The following is a 22,918-nucleotide window of genomic DNA, read 5'->3' on the forward strand; positions in this document are numbered from 1 at the left end:
CGGACGTGTATCTGTTTCAGAATGCAACTGCAATCTCCACGCAAGAAAGTGCAGATTCAACATGGAACTATACAAGCTGTCGGGTCGTGTCAGCGGAGGCGTTTGTCTGCAGTGCCGGCATTTTACAGCAGGAAGACACTGTCACTATTGTCGGGAAGGTTACTACAGGGATCCGGCGAGACCGATCCAACATCGTAAAGCCTGCAAACGTAAGTACCCTCCGACAGCCATGGATCACCGCTAATTTAAGATAGCTTGTTCCCACTGATCTATCAATCGGGAATTATTTGTTGCAATCGTTTGCATGTTCCTGGCACGTTCGTTCACCTCCTACAAATTCTACGTTCTATGACCAGACACGTAAGAATATCAGTATCAATGCGACATACATATTGATAGATCATCGTGGCAGATTCACACTAATTTTTAAAAAGGTACAAGATAGTTCTCGGTATTAATAGAAACAAATTTAACACATAAATATAAAAATGAGAATCCGAATGACAGCGAAATAGATATGCTTATATCTACGAAAAAATTTAATCACAGTACAATATTTTACAACAGTTTAAATATAGTACCTTAGAATAATTTTAGTTGTAATTAATAATCGTATACAGAAAAAAATCTACATTCAGATAGCCAATAACGTCCAAATCTCATCTACTTTACCTTTGTCACGGCACAAGTATTCTCTAGATGGATCAGATATGATTCCATTCAGCTAAACTGTCAATCGACCCTGAAGTGCGCGTTCGTGTCACAAGCGGAAACCAATTATTGATCCGTTATTACTATTAATTTCATCTGTTTTCCGGTACTGTTACAAAGTGGCAACTAACCGAGCACTGCTCCTCTGCTCCAATCTCGAGACATTTAATCTATGTCGGTTTGTCTAGGGCCAGAACCCATTGCGGGGATAACGATCTCTGAACGCAAGAAAGCACATCGGAACGTATTCATGCTCGCACGGTGGTACATGGTGCATGGTGCATGGTGCATGGTGCATGGTGCACCATCGTGCATCCAATGTATACACGTTCACGTACTACATTCCATCCGTACGATTGGAACACACTGGATTTGTTGTCTAGTCCTTCGCGACTACGAACCTCCTCCCGCACTTACTAAATTAACAACCGACCATGATCAGCAGTATAGTCACGGTCATTTCAACCCGCAGATCCTAATACAGGACTCGTCACAAGATAAGTGTTTTAGAGAATGGCAGAACTCTCATTTTCAGAACTCTGGGTTATGTTGCTTTGTTTTCATACCTTTATCATTTCGTGGAAAGTACTCGTTCGAACGGTAATTTATTTATACGATATCAAAGATTTTCATTACATCTATACGCGAGAGATGTTTATAATTGTTCTGTCTGATGACAAAAATTTTTATAAAATCGGTCAATTTTCATTCGACGATAGTCAACATACAGAAATCATTTTTTATAATATCGGTTCAAGTTACCGGCTTGAAGCAAAAAAAGTGAAAAGAATGTAACATACGTCGTTTTTGTTACGAGTATCTCGATTGTACTCTTCGTAGAATACATAAATATGTATACGTATACGTATCCGTAGATCAATTTCTCAGTTAGAAAGAAGTTGCAACATATTGGAATACTTAAGCGCAGCATGCGTACAATCGCAGAATCCATAGGAAGTTTCCTGGAATCAGAACTTTGCAACGCATGTAATATCAATGCGATGAAATTTTTTCAATGATAATGTACCGGTATTATGGTTACGAGCGGTCGATTCAGCATATAGCGTTTCACGTTGTCATGTTCGACACTGCATTCCATTAACATTATAAAATTTAACGAACCTTAAACCAGTTACCGGCACGTTAATTAGCTCCTGAAAGGGGTTGGTTCTCGTTGTTTCATGGTAAATTTAATTCGCACCGAAAGCCCGAGGTTACGTTTCACAGGAGAGAAATGAAATGACGGCCGTGGTGCGTCCCACGCAATCCGCGTCGATGGTGGCTTCTTCGCTCTGAGGACTAATTTATGAAAGTTCTACCATCCTAAGACGAGTTTAAATCTCCTTTTCGTGCCAAGGGCTCGCGGTGAATGTCGTGTCTCGTTGTTATCTTAACGGCTGCCATGGCTGCTAACGAGAATACAGACTGTTCGTTATCTTCGCGGCAAGAGCACGCGCAAGCCCTTGGCCCGACACTTGTGTTTTATATGCGAGCCAGAGACACTGCCAACTGATTGTGAGCACAAGGAAGCCACGATTGCGCCATATCTAAAACCACGAGTTCTTAGTTCAAAACGCATTTAATTACATTTAGCCTCTTTTCTCAGCCGTGTCTTTTCGTTCACTAGTTTTTAGAAAATACCAACTGTCTAAGCTATGCAATAATTTCAACTGTACACTCTTAGGAAAGCGTTCTCGAACGCGAATTTGGTAAAAATGCGGAGGTAAGAGAAACCTTCCCGGGAAAAGGACAAATAAATAAAGGCAGAAGCGAGGAGTAAGATCGGTGGCACTTAGAGACGCGAACGGGCTGCCGCGACTTCCCTCGGAAAGAATATATTTTAAAAGAGGGAAAAATGAAGTGCAGTCAAGAGGGGATGCATCTCCGAAAGGCATTCGCCCCTTTTTCCACGTGCTCCGTGGCGTCACGTCGTCGCAACGTTGCATCGAGTACTCGTGCCATTTCCACGGTTAGTGAACTCCAAATGGCTCCCACAGCGAGCCCTCTCAATTTTGCGCTGGTAGTTTGCAGCACATGGAAAATACGGCCCTGTCGACTGCTACGTACTGTGTCAGGTCAGGCAACCGCTGCTCGTTTAGAGATTTCCACCGCGACGAACGACGACGGCGACGACGACGAGCCTCGCGCCCGCTTTCTCTCTCGCTCTCCGACCTTCTCTCCCTTCCATACTGCGTTTTGTTCACCTCTTTCTGCTCTGTCCTGCCCTCCTCTCCCATCACCTTTTCCGTCTCCCCCTTCCCTTCGTTCCAACAGGCACACACTGAATTGCTCGGGAAATTTGTTGCCTCGTCAACGAACTAACAGCCGTATCTAATGTCATTGTGAGGTGACCCGTGGATGCTTGCCCACCTCGTGCGAACGCACGGAATCTTTTAAAATTGTCAGCCCACCAAAACGTATTGCAGCCGAGGGAACTTTTAGCGTTCCGTTTACCACCTGGCTAAAGCTTTCAGGTCGGTTCGCGATTTCGCGAACAGGAATTATGCGCGGTTTATCTCAATGAAGTGTTCGAATGATTTAGGTAAACCACTTGTTCTTGACAGCAAAACGCTAAGGCGCCCGAGTGATAAAGATTAATTAGAATAACATGACATTATTGCGCCTATGTATGTTTATGTCTATTTTTGTAAATTCCTAGGTTGGTATATCATAATGTCCGCATTTGCGTCAAGTTCAATCTTTTCTTCGATTTATGGTTACCACAAAATATGTCATTTAATTTAAAACAGTTAACATTTTGTAATATCTTATTTTACCTTCTCGACGTCAGCAATTCTTAAGAATGTTGTCGTCTAATTTTTTAGCAAAATAATTTTATGTTTCCTGGCATTCTTTTCTATTATTTTAAAAAGCTGATTTCAGATTTCTAGTCTCTTTTTTCTGACTTTCTCCAAATAATCTCCTATGTATTTTATCGCAGTACTTTCGAAAACTGCGAAAGAAGAATAGCTATAAAAACAATTAACATCGTGAAAAGAATATCTAGAAATTCATTTTCAAACAAACGAATTTTCCTAAGAATGAAATATATTCTTTGGTTATTAATATAAAACTAGTAACAATAAAGTTGTTTACGAAATATCGTAACGAAAAAACTGTATTTCATTAATGCGTCGAATCTGCTACAATAAGATGAAAAATAGTCGTAGACCATCTTTTTTCATTCTTTCGTTCTTTCCATTTTTCTTCCTTTCTCGCTCCCCTTTTTTTTAGTTTTGATATCGCTCAGTACCGAATTGTCATGCTCCTCGTGAAGCAGCCTGTATGTGCACACTGCACACATTGGCTGGTAATATTAGAGGCTTCCCCTGTTTGTATAATACGCGTGGCCATACCGGAACGATACGTTTCAACTGTATCCTACCCCAAAAGCTTCAGCCTGTGTTTATTTTACACCCTCCAGCAAGGGTTGCCTCTCAAACAGAATCGGTCACCGAGACATTCGTGGTCTCCCTTCGGGCAACCTTACTGGCCCTTTGTCAAGTCTCCGAGTAGTCATTCGCACCAAAATTTTCTAAACTATCGATTTTTTTATCACAAAATCGTTTCAATTTTATGGATAAAAAGGTAACGAATTTAGTCACATGTATTGATAGTTCCTAGAAAAATTTTTCGTTTGTACAAAGAAATAAATATACATATGATTTTTCTATCTTTTTAATTAAAATACGTTGATAATAAAACACCGTTTGGAATTATATTTTTCACGCGACAAATTGTCAAATTACGAATTAAAAATATTCGCAAAACGTAATAAATATTTGTAATCAATACGTAATATAAACACAGAATTTTATGTTGTGATATTTTCTGTTTTTTTATTGGATTTTTATTTTATTACTATCTCTGTAGGATTCACATTTTTTATCATCTACCGATTTTTTATTTTCTATCAGTTTCTACTTACGATTTCATGATACGATTCAACACACCGTGTACATAAAATTCAAATGTCGTTGATCTTTATGTCACATTCATATATACATACGTCGATCGAAGGAAAAAAATATGTATATTATTTTACACCGAAACTTTGACCGTGCTATTCTATTTTAATTAAATATCAGAGCGAAATTGTAACGGTGCTAATATCATACTTTCCTAGCTCATCGGACTTGTCATCAGCTACTGGCGATGGTCTTAGCTCGAAGCTTGTGAAAACCACAGTACACAGACGAAAAAGGTATAGTATCGTACACGCATACAGCAGTCGGAAGGTGCTTGAACCCGATATCAAGTGCAAAGCTTTCCTCGCATACTCAACACACGTAAGCATATTCATTATCCACCACTTAGTCGGGTCTTAAACCAGCGGTGCTTGCAGTGGGATCAGCACTATTAGTCTCTCACGCCCCCCCTTCCTCTTTCCTATTGACTCCCTTTACATCTTTTTTACCTCCATCTTTCAATGCCTTTTGCTATCATTTCTTTCTTCCAGTATTCTACCTCCTTTCCCTCCCACTCTTCAGGCATAGGTATTACCCCCTTTCTTTTCTTTTCAACCGATACTTTGTTCACTTGCTCTGTACTTCGGTTCCCATATTTTCCTTCTTTATTATTCTTTCTTCTTATCCGTTCTTTCTAATATCTATATTGTCTTCGATTTATGCCGGGGTTTGTGTACCTTTGACTGGCAATATTTACGCATGTATGCGTCGATCGATTAACAGGACTTTCAGTTCTATTGTTTCATAAAAATGAGATAATTTGCAAATGCAAATAATCAATTGATAATGTATGTGTTGATAGATTCTCTATATATTAAATAAAAAGTTTCGAGATTTCGTAAATCTCTTCGAGAATTTGTAAAACTTCAATTTAACTTGTGGAAGCATTTACAGTATATGTACACATTGAATCAAATAACGATAAATACAATAGAAAATCTTATAATTCACATATTGATCGAGAGGTACGACATAGGAAGGAACACTTAACCTTATTACACATAATCAGCCAGGTCTTTACCATGATATCGAGCATATGGAATTCTTTACAGTCTAAAATTCCAAACGAAATTATGAACTTAAAAGTTTTGACAATCCCCTAATAATTTTACGTATTTTGATACTAATGGACAGCTGTGTACATAACTATAAATATTACATTATACGCTATAACTATAAACGTAATCAATTAACAATAATGCACAAGTCCAAATATTTGTGCATATACTAATGTTAATGTTTTGCAAATTCTACGTAAAACAACATCTAGTACAGTTGATAAATACGTGATAATTTACTGAATATATTTAAAAACAAGTCTTGATTATCAACGGACGATCAATGACGCGATCCACGTGTTGAAAGTCTTGTTGACGTATATGTATGGTATGACATATTTTTGTAATAACGGGCATGTATTTCTTGCAGTTTTCTTTCTTGCATCGGTTAACTTGTTTCTTCCTGTAGAGAGTAGCAAAACGTACAGTAGGTATGATCGATCGTCTAGACGGGATAAAACGAGACAAAGAAATCAAGTGCACTCGAATCCGGCAACCCTCGTTACCCTTTGTTCAGATAAATACACGATACGCATGTAATTACGCGCAAGCATCGAATTTCGTTTACGACCCATAAAAACGATTCTGTTTCCTTTGCTATAGAATATTTCAGCGTTTTTCCAAACGGAAATGAAATTAAAATGAATCGTATTTATTCAACACATTAATCATAAAAGAATTTCGTTCTTCCCTAAAATACTCGATTGATCACTGATACAAAATTAACCCTTACTCCTTTATATCGACGTGTTTGTTTGGTAAATAAATCAATAATAAGATATAATATAGATGCGTAGACTCTTTATTTGCGAATTGAATATTGATTATCCGAATTAATGTAGGTAACGTAGGTACATATTATATATTAGCTTTTCACCATTTTAGAATCAAAAAGCATTAGACCATTATTTTCAGTATACATATTACCTACCTACCGCTTTGGTAATATTATATCCGATTTCATGTTCGATAATTGTAATATTAACATAGAAAGCAATTTTATTACTTTACTGCTATTATATTACTTTTGCCAAATTTCAGCACGCAACGACACGTTTCTTAATATTTACCTTCGTAGTGCGTTCAAGTATTTTTCTTAAAACTTACTTTTAACGCTGGCTAAGGTTCTTGTATTTATTGTACTCAACGAAATAATTATAAAAAGAATATGCGAAGAGTTGTGCTTGTGTCAAACAATATAAATATTGCTTTTATATTGTTTGTACTTTTTAATACTTTCTTTAATCGCACTGTTTGCAATAAAATTATTTAACTACCATTTATTATTTGATAATATCGAGTTTCTATCAGCTTTTGATTGATGACAACAACTTGACTTCAAGGTGAATGGATAAGCTATTAACTAAAGTCGGCACTGGTAAATATTTGTTCAAATTATGCTGGGATAGGATTTTCAGAGGTTTAGGAGGCTGCCATGCCGCGCCACATCGCGCCACGCCGCGCCATAAATGATCTCCCTAATCAGATTGAACCAATTATCCAATCTTGACAGGGGACTAAAACGAAATACACCGACAGAATACAAGATTTCGCATAATCGTAGACTTCAGGAAAAACTATCGAGCGAATTAGTATTTGAATAAGATTAAAATCATAAGCCCAATATTGAAAGAAGATATCTTTTTAATAAAATTAAAGAAATGCTTCGCCTAATAATACCATTAAATACTTGGACGTTTTCTGGTCTTAACCCTCATTAATCGTCGAATTATAGATGAATTTAGGGTATATATTGTTAATTTATATTATTACTACTATTAGTCTGTTAGCTTTATCCCGTACCTTACGCAAAAAAGACATACTAATATAAATTAAATTCAAATATTCTGAAACTCTTTTGAATCATCTACGAATCAACGATATTAAAAATTAACGACATATATGTATATATATGTGTATATATAATATGTGTATATATATACACACATATATATAACATACTATTTTTTACATTTCTTGCGACACAACACGGTATGCTTTCTTCGATTAAAGGATGCATGTAAACATTCAACAGGTTTAACAGGAAGTACGAACATGTAAATTCGTATACTTTATGCAGGATTGCAGAGTTTCACAGCATCTTTCTCAATGATGTCAATATCGATGGAAAAATTTCACTTGACGTATGGTTCCACTCAATTTCTCTTTTACACGATTTACCTATCCTTCTCACGACCATCGTGACGCGTCAAATAGAAAAAAAACTTTTAGCAATTTCAGCTTGAACCAATGTACGAGAGGTATATCGGTTGACAACAGCTTTCCAGCTTCCATGTTATCATTTTTTCGACAAGCAGTATTAATTATAAACAATGGAACGTTTATGCGGATCGTAGATAAGATTGACAGTGAAAAGTTAGAGAATAGAGTAACTGGAATGAACCATGGCTCGGTACACGATCCAAGGATTAATAGAAAGCCGGCTAACGCGCGATAACATTCTCTTTAATCACCGTAATGTAATCCTATCTATCACTTGAGGCGAGCCCGATCGTTCCTTATAAATTTGAACGTAAGTACACCTTTCACCTTGGTTCCTTTCCTAACGCAACGATCGGCCGATTGCGCAATGCGAGGACGAGGTTAACGTGAAAAGGAAAGAAGAAAAAGAAAGAGAAGGGGGAAGGCACACGGAGAAGAGAAAGAGAAGAATCGGGAGAATGTTCGCTTTATACACCTGGCAACAAGACATTCGGCCGGATGTAACCTTCGCGGTGTGTAACATTGGCAAAAGGAAGATAAAATCATAGAGAGGACGCGCAAAGGGTCGAGAAAAAGAAGAGAAAGGTAGCGAGATACAAGGGGAGTACGGAGTACAGAGTACCTGCAGCCGAGGTGCAACTTGCAGACTCACCTTTGTTTGAACACGCAGGACTCTTGTTTCTTCTCTTCCCTCTTCTTCTTTCCTCTTCTCTTCTTTCTTCTTTTCTCTCGCTCTTTCTCCCTTTCTCTTCTTCTCTGGGCACCTTTCGAGCTGCTCCATTCCTCCCTAACTGGCTGCATGCTTCTATGTTCTCGCGAGACCGCGGCCGGTGCGCGCGCGAGTTTACGCGCGTACCCCGAGGGTTACGCGCGATTTATGTGTGCGCCTGTATACACGTTGAAATTTATACGCGCGGTATACACCCGGTGTCAGAGATACTTCTCTATCTGAAAAGCGTCTCCCGACCTGCTGCGCCGCCGCCTAAGTATCGCCACGTCAGCTATTTTCGTTCTCCAAAAGAAAATCTTAAAGACTAAGACAGCCAACCACTGGCTCGGCCAGCGGCTACTGACGACCGCGGTCATCGATCGTCGACTTTTGATGTTCTTTCTTTTTTTAACGCTCCGACGTTACACCGATCTTACCTGTACACTTTGAATTCAATTTAAGAGCTTCAAGATATTCACACCCGATAAATGCGCGCGCATTCGAAAATTTGATTACGAGTTTTGCTTTCGAGATTCATTTCCATATCGTCTATTCATCGAAGAATGAAATGGCCTTTTTAAATGTATACTACCATGGAATGACGTTGCATTCAAAAGAGATATAAAACAAAGGTGTTGATACCCGATGGAAATTATTTTTCTCGGAGAAAAGCTAAAAAATTATACAAGAGTTCTTACTAAAATTTGTCTCTTTGCTTCGAGTGTATCGTATACATACTTAACTCTTTCGTCTTATTTAACACTTTAAGGATCATATTCTCTGACAAGCATATAGCCTGAATTCCCGTGTATGTTTGGAATGATTGAAAAGATTCATTTTCACGGTCGCTCGGAAAGTTCGTTCCGATTTACATTTCGATTCGATATGCATTTATTGAATTATATAGGTGTCATTTTGTTCCACAACCTTTCCCAATCTTTCTCGAAACTTGAATATTTCATCCTTCCAGAACCTTCCAGGTTTTTCAACGAAAAATTTTTCAGTATGATTTTTTATGTCGACCAAAGAGTTAAAAATCGGAACGAACTTTTCGAGTAGCATTTAACAAGCGTAATATTTTGTTAAAAATTAATAAACACATTTAAAGATACTTCTAGTAACGTTTTTTAATGTGATATGCTTGAAAACAATCTCTCTGGAGGAAAGATACTATGCAAAATTTATTATTTTACTAAATTCCTTCAAACTGGAACGAATTTTCCGAGCAACCAATATTATATCTAATATATTGATACTGTTCCGTATTATTCAAGCTTTTAACGTAAAAACACCTTTATAACATTTCGTTTACAGCATCTATTGCTTTTTTTTTACTGTTATGTTATTCAACGCATTCGCGTCTTCAGTCCGCAAAGTGTTAATTCTGCCAGTGTACTTACTAACGATACAATAACCTAATGCTTTAAAAGAGAATGATGCGTAACATGTTACGCATACCTTGTAAAATAAAATGATACACTAAATAATGTAATAAAATGATATAAATGGTAAGATGAAAGAGAAAGATGATATGGTTCTTTCGCATTTCGAAGCAATAGTATGCTAGATTATACCAAAGAGGTTGCGACGATATTTAATAAACAACATAGAACTTGAAACCATACTTTGCTAAATTATTTCTACATCCCTCACATTGCTTTCTTTGATTTTCTTCTTAGTAAAGTTTTAATTAAAATTGCAAATTTTCTGATGTATATAACAATGTATATTAGAAAACAAACTTGGTTAAGAATTTTAATTTATGATGAATTTGGTGTTTTATATCGTTACTTTACTATTAAAAGCATTAAGAATTTATTTATTTAAAAAAGAAGAGTATAGCCAATTTTGGGAACGTCTATCATCAATATCTCACGTGTTGTCATTGGATAACTGTGTGGCGACACTCAACAGCAAATACCACCACTCGACACTAACTAGTGTCGGACGACGGCAGCGCAGTGGTTAGCGCAGTGGTTAGCGCCTTAGGTTACGAACGTGTTCGGGACCCGGGTTCAAATCCCGGCGCCCGTAGGCCGATTTTTCTTCCACGATTCTTAAATAAGAAGAAAATACAGCAGTACCTTAGCAGCGACACTACATCCGCAGCAGAACCTATCTCGGCTTTCACACACCGGCACTAGGTTTCCGCACCTATCACGACCTATTCACCCCAACTGTTTCTGTTTTTCCAAATCGCATGAAAATTAACATCACCGAACTGAGTCACTCTGTTGCCGAATTTAATTTATATTAGTAGTCCCGTTTTCCGACGACATTATTCGAATAACGGACTTTTCATCGTACTCCGAATTAAAGGAACGTTCAAATAAAGTTAACTCGTCGCTCAATCAATTACGTTCATGTAAAGTTCACGTAGAAACACGATGAATATATACACGTGTCGCGATGCAAAGAAATCCTCGAATAGCAATAAGCGAGGAAAATAATTCTAATACAAGGAAATAAGTTATCTCAGTTCCCACTTTCCTCTTACTAACGAAGTGACATCAAACTCCACTTCTATGAAGCTCGATGTCGACCTATCGGTGTTGACATTTCGAAACGCATTATGGCTTAGCGACACATCCTCGGTATAGGATATTTGTCTCTCGATGCATTCAACCGACGCGGCGCGACGCGTTCATCCATGCCACAAGCATATCTCGCTAACTCGAGAGCACTTGGCCGACCGATACAGCCACTTCTACTCTACTCGTCATTAACACCTTGCAAAAAAAGCAGGATTGCCGGGAACGGAGAGAGGTTGCAATTTCGCGCACGTTTATGTATTCTTTTTCTCTCTCTATCGTTCACTATCAGTCTCTTTTCTTCAACCTTTTCCCTCGGCAATCTTTCCTCTCTGTCTCCGTCTTTCGCTCTCGGTTTTTTTGTCCGCTCTCTAGGCGATTGCGCGAGTACGCGCAACACCCGTACGGACATGCACTTACGCGATGCAGGTACGCGTAATTGCGCGCATAATTTAAGGGCGCGCCACGGCACGAATATATGACCCACGGTGAACGCAGCACAAATCGAGAATACACCGCACCGTACGTCCGGCTAAAGGGGGGGTCAAGAAATGCGGTTCTCCGGGTGAAACCGGCACTTTAAGAAAACCGATCCGTCCATTCATCGAGAAACGATTAAATTGATAGCTCGCCACCACGCGAGCAACTGACGCTGCTCCGTTCCGCTGCGTGCTGTGCCGCGCCGGGCCGCATGTTTCTTCTTCGGAGCTGTTCTTTCCCTTGCCTGAAAAAATTCTTCCTCTGAAATGTTAATGACAACCACCGCTGCCCCGACAATTTTTTTTCAAACAGCAACTTATCTGATCGTATCGTCGCGTCGGTCTCAGCCGGCGACGACGAGAAACAACGTATCTATATGTATGTATATACTCAATACTTTTCTGTTTTCACTGCTATCGCGCGAAGGAAATAAAGTCTGCTTGTAGTTACAGACTATGCTTTACTTTCGCATAATATTAGAGTGTGACGATAGGAGGAGGGACGTAATTTTCCAGTAGCCAAGGGTAAACACATTTCAACATAATGTTGTATATCTGAAAGATTGATCGTTCTTCTCTTTTTGCTATTGAAACAATTTATTTATGATAAAAAAATTAAGTGCGAATCCTATTACTATATTTAACGGATGATGATACAAAATGAAGTTGAGTCGAATGAACCTTTTTGCTATATAATTCTTTCATATGCAATCATTGATTCGCTTCATATCCTTTTATTCGTAACATCAAAACGTCATGTTTGTTTCTCGATATAAGCCACGCTACACATGCAACTTCAATTCGTTATGGTTTCAGATGTTATAATCGTAACATGTTACCGATTAAATGTTCTTGTTACAGAACTATTGTACGTGACACGAAGTCGTAACTTAAGAATAATTAAGGGAACGATACTGCATGCAAATATGTAGCAGCTGGGGTTAACCTCTTAATAGCTTACGTTACTCCCAGTTTAAACGCATTTAAACTTTAAGGACTTGATGTATGTACTATGCGAAAGCGTGTTACCCTTTAAGCGCGAAACCAACAAATTTAACTCTTCATGGGAGTTACAGATATAGAACGTTCCAATAACTTACGCGTGTCAAGATCGTACAATTGAAACTTTATTTATTTTTTGTTTCGGTAGACAAATGGTTTGTTTAAAAATATTGAGATTCAATTGTTATTATAATTAATTAACGGGTCTAAGTGATTTTTAAGCTATTTCTCTGTCGAGCGAAGTTAGTATTCGATCGAATGAAACATTTAATAACGTGGAAACAAGTAGCTCTTCTACTCTAACAATATTTTAATATCCTTGGTCAATGACAAAAATATAGAGAAAAAGTTAGAAGAAACAGCTATGAATTATCGAAAATGATGAACAATCTACTACTTACGTCACATCACTTATCTACCTCACATCATATCTTACTCTTTTATTTTTATCTTCAGAGAAAAGAATTTCTTTCCGTAGTGAATAATTCTTTATTTTCAATATCATGACTAATCATGAGTCTTTTGTCCCAGTCCTAGATGTCAAATCGGTGTCGTTGAACTTTTATTTCATTCGTGAGTGTCGGAATCATAGAGGTGGAGGTTCAGGAAGCCACTTTGGATCAATTAGCGCGCAACAAAAAGGAAGGTAAAAAGAGGGATTCGGATCCTGGCTCGTACGAATGAAGACGTCATCAGCCGCATAGTTTTGATAGGACGCGTATAGAATGACTGGAATACGAGACTTTGATGTGTGAGAAGGGTTCGGGAAGGTCTCGCCCGTCTCCTGTCGTCAGTCATATCACCGGTTCGCTACGCAGGTGAAAGATAAAGGGAACCTGTAATAAATGTATGAAAGGTGTAATAGGGCGAAACTTGATAGCCGAGGAACCTGCTATGGTATCTATGGCGTCGCGTGGCAAATTGTCATGCTGGCCGAAAAGGGTGACCATAGGGGTGATAAAATTTTCTCGTACTCTCTGGTCCAATATCACACCGCTGTCTACTTACATCAAATTCTTGTTTTTGTTTGTAAAAGTAAGTAAAGCTCGAGAGAGTAGGTTACCACTGATGGAGATAGAGACACTTCAATTATTAAACGATCGCGCAAATATGAGAGCAATATCGTTGATCAATTCTTGCGAATATCAATCGGAATCAGTTCTCTATAGGTATACATTAATTGTATGAAATAATTGTATAACGTTATTATTGTTACTAAAAGCGACGATCATAGTGCAACGTTATTATTTATTCCGTGAAATGTTATTATGATCTATTCAGTAAGTTCAGTCATTTCTATTCGATAAGTATCTTTCAAATGTGAACTACTTCTATATAAAATATTTGAAAAAGCTCACCTACCCTCCATTTGCGTAACGTGTATCGAAAAATAAAACCTCGTCGTATCTAACCACGCCCAACTATCGTCCATTGAAAATGAATTGAAAATTCTCGCAGGCTCTCCAAATAGCATCACGTTTCCTAGTGTCCCTTTACATCGCTGCGCAGATTTGCACGGTAGTAGGTACGCGTTGCGACCGTGAAAATACTTGAGAGTGATACCAGATTCATAGGGGGATAACCGACCGGGTGTTGGGTTTCAATTAAATATGATCGACGAAGAAATCTTTTCGATGCGCGATGGAACAACGCACACATGGCTTGTACTAGATTCTCTAGGAATTTCGCGAGGAGCTACTGACGAAATCAGCGTGCGCTCAGAACGCTAGAACGAACAGATAAAAGCAGACGCCTACTATAAATATTTTCGCAAACTCGCAGTCTGGTTGAACCGTTATTTGTTTGTACGCAGCCGCGTGCACTATTCCCTGTGGACGTATCCACGGGAAGAGAACACAGACTTGCACTCGGTCTCCCGTGTCTCTCTGCACGCGTTGTAACGCACGCCAGTCTGCGCTAAGGAGATTTGAAACGATCCTCGGGAATCGTTGCGGCACGGCGCGGCATTGTGTTTAGGTTGAACAGTGATTTACGATCGGCGAAGTTCGATCCGTGTTTCGTTACACGTAGGTACGCGCGCAGTACACGCTACATGCACGAGCTCGCATGTTTTATCGGTTTCTCGGACTTTTTGTCTTTCGCGCAGCTACATATACTTTAGACTGTGCACAATTCCGAGATTACGCCGTTATCAACATAGTTTCTAAACCCTAAGTGCTAAGACACTACATTCTTTCCGAATTCCTGCGCATTTTACAGCGACGAAACGATCGCGTGAAACCCGAAGTAATGGTATTTACCGTTGAAAAACAGAACCCTGTTTGATACACGAAATGAATACAACTGGCGAACGAAGGTGCGAAATCATCTAATTTTATTTTATTATCGCTCCTTGTGACTGATGCAATAAAATCAAACGTATGTAATAATTATTTTTTCTATTCTTTATAGAACTTTATTTACTCTTCGTCTAAAACTCAATTTCCACCAGAAGAAATTTTAAGATTTGATAAATTCACAGGTTTGTTTTAAAAATTAAAAATATTATAACATTAGACAACTAAACTATTATAACCCTATTTTAGGGATTGCCAAAAAAATATAGCAAAATGTTTATTTTTGAAGTGAAACCAGAATAAAATCAAATATAGGTACGTATATTGTATGTATATGTAGATATATTCGCAGAATCAAGTGAAAAGCGCAAAGAATAAATGTTTATATAAATCCTCTGAAATATTCAAAAAGCTCCTAAAAGCTACTATTTACCTATATAGATACTTGTATATAGATATAGAACTACTTTTCAGTTAGCGGCAAGTTGGTATGTTAGTCTCGATTTTTTAGAATTTGCGACGCAGGAAGCATGGAAGTATGGAAGGTAATAAAAACTATCCTTACTGGAAAAAAAAAAGGAGAGACAGAAAGTGCCGAACGTTTGGAAAATGTAACTTGACGCTGTTGTAAGGCTGGCCAGTTGCCTAAGGGTAAAAGGTTAAGTGTAAAATGATAACTGACACGTTCCTCTTAAGTTAAACGTATTCTGCGCTTTGTCTACCTCCGGACAGGATTCTTTCGTTGATGCATGTATTTTCGAATAGGCCGGTATGTTTCACCAGCGCACTGTTTACGGGCTTGTTCAAAAAGGGAACTCGTGACGATATCCAGATTCATTCCAGATCGTTATTTTCGTGAAGACTTGCGAGAGCAAGGGGTCTGATATTTTATAACTGCATCTGCATTCACGGCGTTGTTCTTGAAAAGATATAATCGACGATTTATCGACAACGTAGTTGGTGTTATAAAAGATCCACATATGTGTAATGTGGTACCTATATAGTATATGTATATCTACTGCAAACCTAACTATAGTTATCATCGTTCCAGAGCCCCACCTGCTGAGCGACGATTCATAAACCCAATGGTATGCGAGCCAAGTTACTCGTAAACGCAAACAAGCGACAGACTAATATCGCAGATTAATTGGCGTTATCCAATAAGTAAGTTGGTCTATTAATTGAATGTTTCGTGCAGTCCGCCGTGAAATTACAACTCTGATCTCTTACACATATTTGAACGTATTAAACGGCTCTCTATGGATAAACTACGATCGATCCTAATTCAGTAGAGTAATAACGCCAACGATTACAGTGATTTAACTTGTCAGGCACAAGAGTTTTTGCAATACAATTTCGTTTTTGTATTAAATGTCTTAATAAAAAAAATGTGTGAGATATTTTGTCCGTAGCATCGTGTGAACGTGTCGGTATCGCGAGATATCTTGCCAATAGATAGGTGTGAAATTTAATAATTGAGGACAATCGAACAGTAATCGGGTATCGTTGTTAGTTTATTATAATGCAGAATTAATAAAAAAGATATAAATATATATACCGAATATGCAACAGTGAACAAAACATACTTCATTATTCGTTTTGTATCTATCTTTTAATTAACTCTGATAATCAAGTGCCCGGCGTTACAACAACACACTCGCGCGACCAGTATTACAAGTTTCTAATCAATTTAAATATATAATTGCAAAATACAAGAATTCGCTTGCGCGTACTCGGTGCATTAATAACGAACGGAGGAAAGGATCGTTAAGATTGTTTCTATCTCTGATGCTTAACTGTGAACAAGACAATTTGCACAAGAGTGGAACTGCTCTGCGCGATATTTATGTCGTTCAATTCCTGTAGACACTCGGCAGTTGATCGATCATCGCTTAATGAGAGCCAAAGTTAACGTGCTACGAGTGATGAGAAATGAGTTAATTAGCATCCCAGGAGAAAGTTTCGTCTTTTTCTAGACGGATTTAATACTGGCCATTGATCGAAGATCGTGTCAAATTAAACTGTTTAATAAACCAAGATATCTTCATACCTCAAGATAGCGATCGAAGAAATAACCTAGCTCATTTAATGTTTACACGTACCCACGAGAGCAAAAATCTTTTGGAAAACCAAAGATTAATCGTCTGCCTGATTGTAAATGAAGCATAATTTCCCCAAAGACTATCTGTTAATGATCGATGCCATAAACATATTGGAGTAAAATTTTTAAAGCGAATATGTTATTAGATGGTATAACGAAATCGCTTTTTTTCTATTATGTTATGATATTATGTAAAAAATGAAACAAGTATTTATTCCATCTAATGTACTTATTCTCTAATGCAAGAATATGAGCTGATATAAAAGGTTATTCGATACTATAAATTTATCATTTTTCCTACTTTGTATCGAATCTATAATAATTTAAAATTAATATTATTTATCATGTGTATGAGGAACATGTGTAATTCTTTTACACGTGTAATAGTCAAAAGGTAAATACAGACACATGTATTGTTTTTAATATTATTATTTAATTAAGTAAACATACGTGAGCACATAGTACTCACGTATATGGCATAATAAGTGAAATGTATTCGTTATTTGATTCGATATACCCAAATACTGAAACGGACAAGAAGTAGAACTAGACAAGTGAATAAATATATGTAACATGAAATAGTTATTATACATAATAAGCCTTAAAGCATATCACATGAATTAAGAAATACGTAAACGATAACACAACATCGGAAAATAGTATAAGACTGTTCAATTCATACATAACTATTTTATTTTTACACACTATGATTCGCATACGCGTACTTTAAATTAATGCACATTGAAACAAATGGAGGATATATATTATTCCACTGTTCCTGTTTGCTTCGATATTTTATGTCATATATTCGTTACACGTTTGCATACATAAAAATTAATATTAATAAGATATGAACGTGTTTTGACTTTCATAATATCTTTTTCACTAAATTTTTTTTAAATTCGTAAAACACTGATATTATAAAATGTTCTGAAATTGAACGAAGGCTCAACCAATAAGTTGATAAATTTGTATTGTCATTACTATTAAAATTTCAATATATTTTTTTAACGTGATTGATGATTTGAAATTTTCCATCTAACTAAATTGTTTCACAACTTTTAATACATTGTTGGTCGATCATAAGTATATTCACGTTTCGATGTACAAATCAGTCACAAGTATGTACATATATTGTATATCCCTGTATGCACATGCATCAATTTATGCAGTTATTCAAATATAAATTGTATAATTTGTTTTCGTAAGTTATTATGTATTAAATTGGATCTTGTTATGTATTAAAGCGGATAATAACGTATATTGTACTGGTGATTAAACGACTTTTAAAAACATTGAATATGACATTTGTCACGACCAATTTTTGATAAACTTATTTCATATTTATAGACTTATTAAAATAATATTACGTATGTACTTCAGTTTGTATAAGAGATACACAACGTTTCGTACAACTAAATTATTTGTAAACCAATTAATGAAATTTATTTACATTTGAGGATTTTCATTTTTACTCTTTTTGTGAAAATAACTGCTAAGACGCGTTAGTTTTTTAAATAAAATAATCAATCAACGGCGTAGCAAATTTAATAATACAGACATATACGATTGATACGAATTATGTATAATAAAATAAAATTATGTATTTGTTATTATTCATTTAGCTATCGAAATGAAAGTAAGGATCTAATCGGGCAGAATTTTCGTTCGTTCTAACATTGAACTTTATTATGCAAACATCTATGAAGGAGGATAAACTGATTTCGTTCGGTACGATTAAAGACCAAATCTTTGTTCCTGATACGTAATTACGACAACGAAGTCGATAAACAAACCCGTAGGGTTTGTACAAAACGAGCAAGCTAATGCCTCAAAGGTAACTTTTCCGAAGGAAATACATAACGAGCATTTCCGACCAACAGTTACCTCAACGGACTGTCTGAGCGGCTGAGAATTTCCAATCATCTTTGATTCTTACCGTCCTTTCTCCCTACGTGATTTCTCTACACTTCTCTTAAAATTGAAATTTCCACTGCAACGCGATAATTATGTACAGGCAATAACTTTTATAAATTGAATTTATAAGTTTTACATATTTTTTTACTTTTCGACGTACCACCAATCTTTTTATCAGAAAAATTTGCTTTACGTGACAAGTAAATGCCAACTGAACTTTGATGAAAATTGTGGTTAAAAATTGTGCGATATAGTAGTTATATTATTTCAAAAGATAATTTTAGGGATATACATAGGGATGTACATAGGTGTGTGATTCACTTATCTTGAGAGCTTTGAAGATACATAGTTGTTTGTACAATGTCGAATCAAACTTGAAATCTAAAGCCTTTAATATAGGTACACTTTTCTTACTTGCTATGAATATTGTATATCTATTTTCTTATTAAGTGAAATTATCGAAATAATACCTACTTACAATTAGATACGTCAAGTTAAGTTATGATAGTACTTCTTTCGACAGTTATTTTTATTGCAATGTAAATGTATCATTTTAACTACATAATTATATGATTAATTATTGAATGAACGGCAAATAAGATGAAAAACCATTGGCAGAGGGTCTCACTTTCCGCGCCGATCATTGCATCGAATAATTCTTATCTAATTCCATTGTTTCAGGTATGTAGGGACAAGCTCTCAAGAGTTTTCTAATTTTATTTCTGCCACAATAAACGCTTTTTCTGAACTTGGTGAGTGACTTTGTTGCAATTATTGTTCGTTTCATACCTCACAATCAGTTTACTTCACAAATACGTATTATATGCATAAGAGAAAAATGGGAGCTTTACGAACATTTACTTTTCTTTACATTAAAATATTATCAAAACTCAATCGAAGATCACGTTACCGAACTTGTTTATAAGTAGCAAAAATATTTTATAAAATTATTTATCTTCCAATTTTTTAATTACAGAAGTATATAAATTCGTTGACAGAAATAAAATGAAGATTAAGTTTACCATTAAAAATGTTCTAAATTTTAGCAATATCAAAATATTAAAAAGTGTAAAAAGTGCTTAAACATTAAAGAACTTTACATGCATAATAGTAGACGGACAAATAATAAATTTCAATATGTGATCTAAGGAAATTGTCGATAGACTCTATATTTCTCTAATTAAAAAGCGTTGCATTGCAAAAATTAATAATTTTATAGTTCTAAAGTTATAGTTCTAAACAATAACCGTTTAACCACGTGTTTAAAACATCTACAATCTCATAAGAAGATTTTTTATAGAATTACAGCCTATAGAAATTGTATAAATTTAAAAAAGAAAAACGAAACCTAAAAGTACATAATAAAAAAAAAAGGTCATTGTACACGACTGGATTGGTCTTTTAAGGGCATTGACCAGTCGCGGAGTACATAATGTCGTGCTTGCAATTGTTCGATTGTCCTGACGCGTGCTTATGCGTACACTGGCCTTAATTCGACGGTCGTTTATGGTGACGGTGACTCACTTTCTCGTACGGCATTTGTGTCCGCGAGACGGACGAATATTATTACGCTAATAGCTAGCCATAACCATAACCTTTGCGCACCCTTGCGTGCTAATTTCTTCCGGAAAGATTTTCCATGAACAAACGATATTCCAAAAAGTCCAGCGGAGGATGATCTAACCCAAATCGATCTTTCGATAGAAAATGAAACAAGCGTTCCAAATAATTGCTTGTTGATTCTTTAACTTAACCCGATTGTATTCGATTATGTTGCGTTACAATTTATGTACACATATTCAAGATACTACTCCATGTTACGCAAGCTTGCCGATTAATTTCTACTCTTTTGCGCACTCAAGTACATCAAACTTTGATCGAAATTTCACGTACGTATACGAACACGTATAATACCTACTTATAGGGTGAACAAAAGAGCGCTGATTATTTAATAGTGAAAATATTTGAACATTTTAAAAATATTTATATCTATAGTAAACTATTTTTTCAAGAGGACGTACATTGTACATGTAGCTGTGTACTTATCATAACGCAATATTTTCATAAAGTTCTTTGAGAGTAAGGAAATAAAAGGGTGTTGATCTACTCTGCCTTGTTATTACGAGTAGAATAAATTTCAACTAAATTTCGACGAAAATTATATCATTTCATGAAATCCTATCATATAGATATATGTACATAAACATTTATGCATATATTCATGTAAGCAGTCGATACGCATCGAGTATATATACTATATTCTATATAGATACATACATAGCTACGAACCAGGTCGCTCGATTGCGTACAAAAATTGTAGAATCTTCTTACTACGTTTAATAATTCGGCAAGTCCATGACATCTCATATTTCTACGTCAGTCAATCGGAACTGATCGTATATCGTTACTCAAAATTATCCGTAAATATGATTGACAATCGCGATTGACCCTGTGTGCACACAAACGACAGTCCTTGACAAAGATCGATGAATTCCAAACCTGTTTCATACTTTGTATTCGGTATTGATCTGCAATCATGGTTGACTATGTCTTATTTTGATTGAAAACGTATCCGATTTTTATAATCTGAGAAGCTTCCATTTGCTTATCCGAAGCATATTAATAATCTTACTATAATCATAGTACTTACTGATTGATCTGTAGAAAATGAATATTTTATTTTAAGAAGTTGTTTACCAGTTATTTTAATTATTATACCACTTTGTTATACTAATATGACATATATACACTATATGAATATATATATTACACTTTCACCCTCAACACTAACATCTTCGATCATTTTCCAAATGACGATCCATTCTGGATCTGTTACCTTCGAATCTTCAATTTCGTTTATTCGTTAGGTAACAGGAATCTCAACGGTCCCGGTGTGAAAGAATATGAAACGCAAATGTCGTTTCCGATAAATGTCAAACATAAATGCAGCCTTGGGCAATCATTCCATTCTCTGCGTCGCACGTCCGCGGTCCAAAGAAGCCGGCCGATAAAAAAATGATCGACTGTCTGTTCATATTGTAACGGCCGATCGGGGAACAAGTTTTGTCAAAGAGATATCTTCTATAAGATATCTATAATTATACATCAAACGACGTATGTAGGTTTAAAAATTGTAATGGCATTTCTTTCAAGTTCCTCCATTTATTTTTTCAGCACGAAATGTTTCGTTAGTTTAGCATTTAGTGTAACATAATATTGCTTCACCCATCCGGCCTGTTTGAACTCGTTGAACTTAATACCGCACATTTAATTGCTTGTAGTAAATTTGTAGAGCAGAAATGCAACATTCTTTATAAATTGTACATAAATATATCAATAATAATATATCTACATATAATGTATAATATATAATTAATAAATAATTAATATTTTTGGTTAACAAGATCTATCATCTTTATTTTCGATAGAAATTATCTTCTCGGAAAATCTACTATATAAATATATGTATTTGATATTTAATGTAATATTCAATGTTTAACTTTTTGCGTTATAAAAGAATTAGAAATTATGTGACAAAATAGGTACTAAATTCGACATTAATCTGATGGAAAGGATATTCTTGCTTAACGAGTATGATGCAACCCGTATAATATTTCATATTAATATTTATTATTTCATATCCATCTATAAATTTTACTAAATTTGAAAAGCAAGAAAACTAAAGTGTTTTCGAAACTAGAGTGGTTGATGGAATTAGGATAAAATTTAGCGGTCGCATATTTTTCGTATCTTATCTCTCTCAAGTGTCGCATATTAAACAACGTTAAAATTAACAAGTCCCCGATGACATTAGGCGACGGGTTTCTAACTTTAATCTAAATAACGTGATTTGTCACGGATTATTAGCGTGCCTGTATGTATTAGGTTAGCATATATGAAATGCCGTTTTCTCAAATAACAT

At 36.0% G+C, this 22,918-nt stretch overlaps 1 protein-coding gene across 1 annotated transcript in view; it reads left to right on the plus strand.

The window, feature by feature from the left end:
- LOC126868643 (netrin-B-like) overlaps window positions 1-22,918 on the plus strand; it is a 106,580-nt gene that overhangs the window by 60,221 nt on the left and 23,441 nt on the right. The window contains exon 2 of the mRNA XM_050624352.1: window positions 21-209. Within this exon, the coding sequence (XP_050480309.1) occupies window positions 21-209 (189 nt within the window). The remainder of the gene's footprint in view (window positions 1-20; window positions 210-22,918) is intronic.

Source organism: Bombus huntii, chromosome 8 (genome assembly GCF_024542735.1).
Source record: "Bombus huntii isolate Logan2020A chromosome 8, iyBomHunt1.1, whole genome shotgun sequence".
NCBI classification, from domain to species: domain Eukaryota; kingdom Metazoa; phylum Arthropoda; class Insecta; order Hymenoptera; family Apidae; genus Bombus; species Bombus huntii.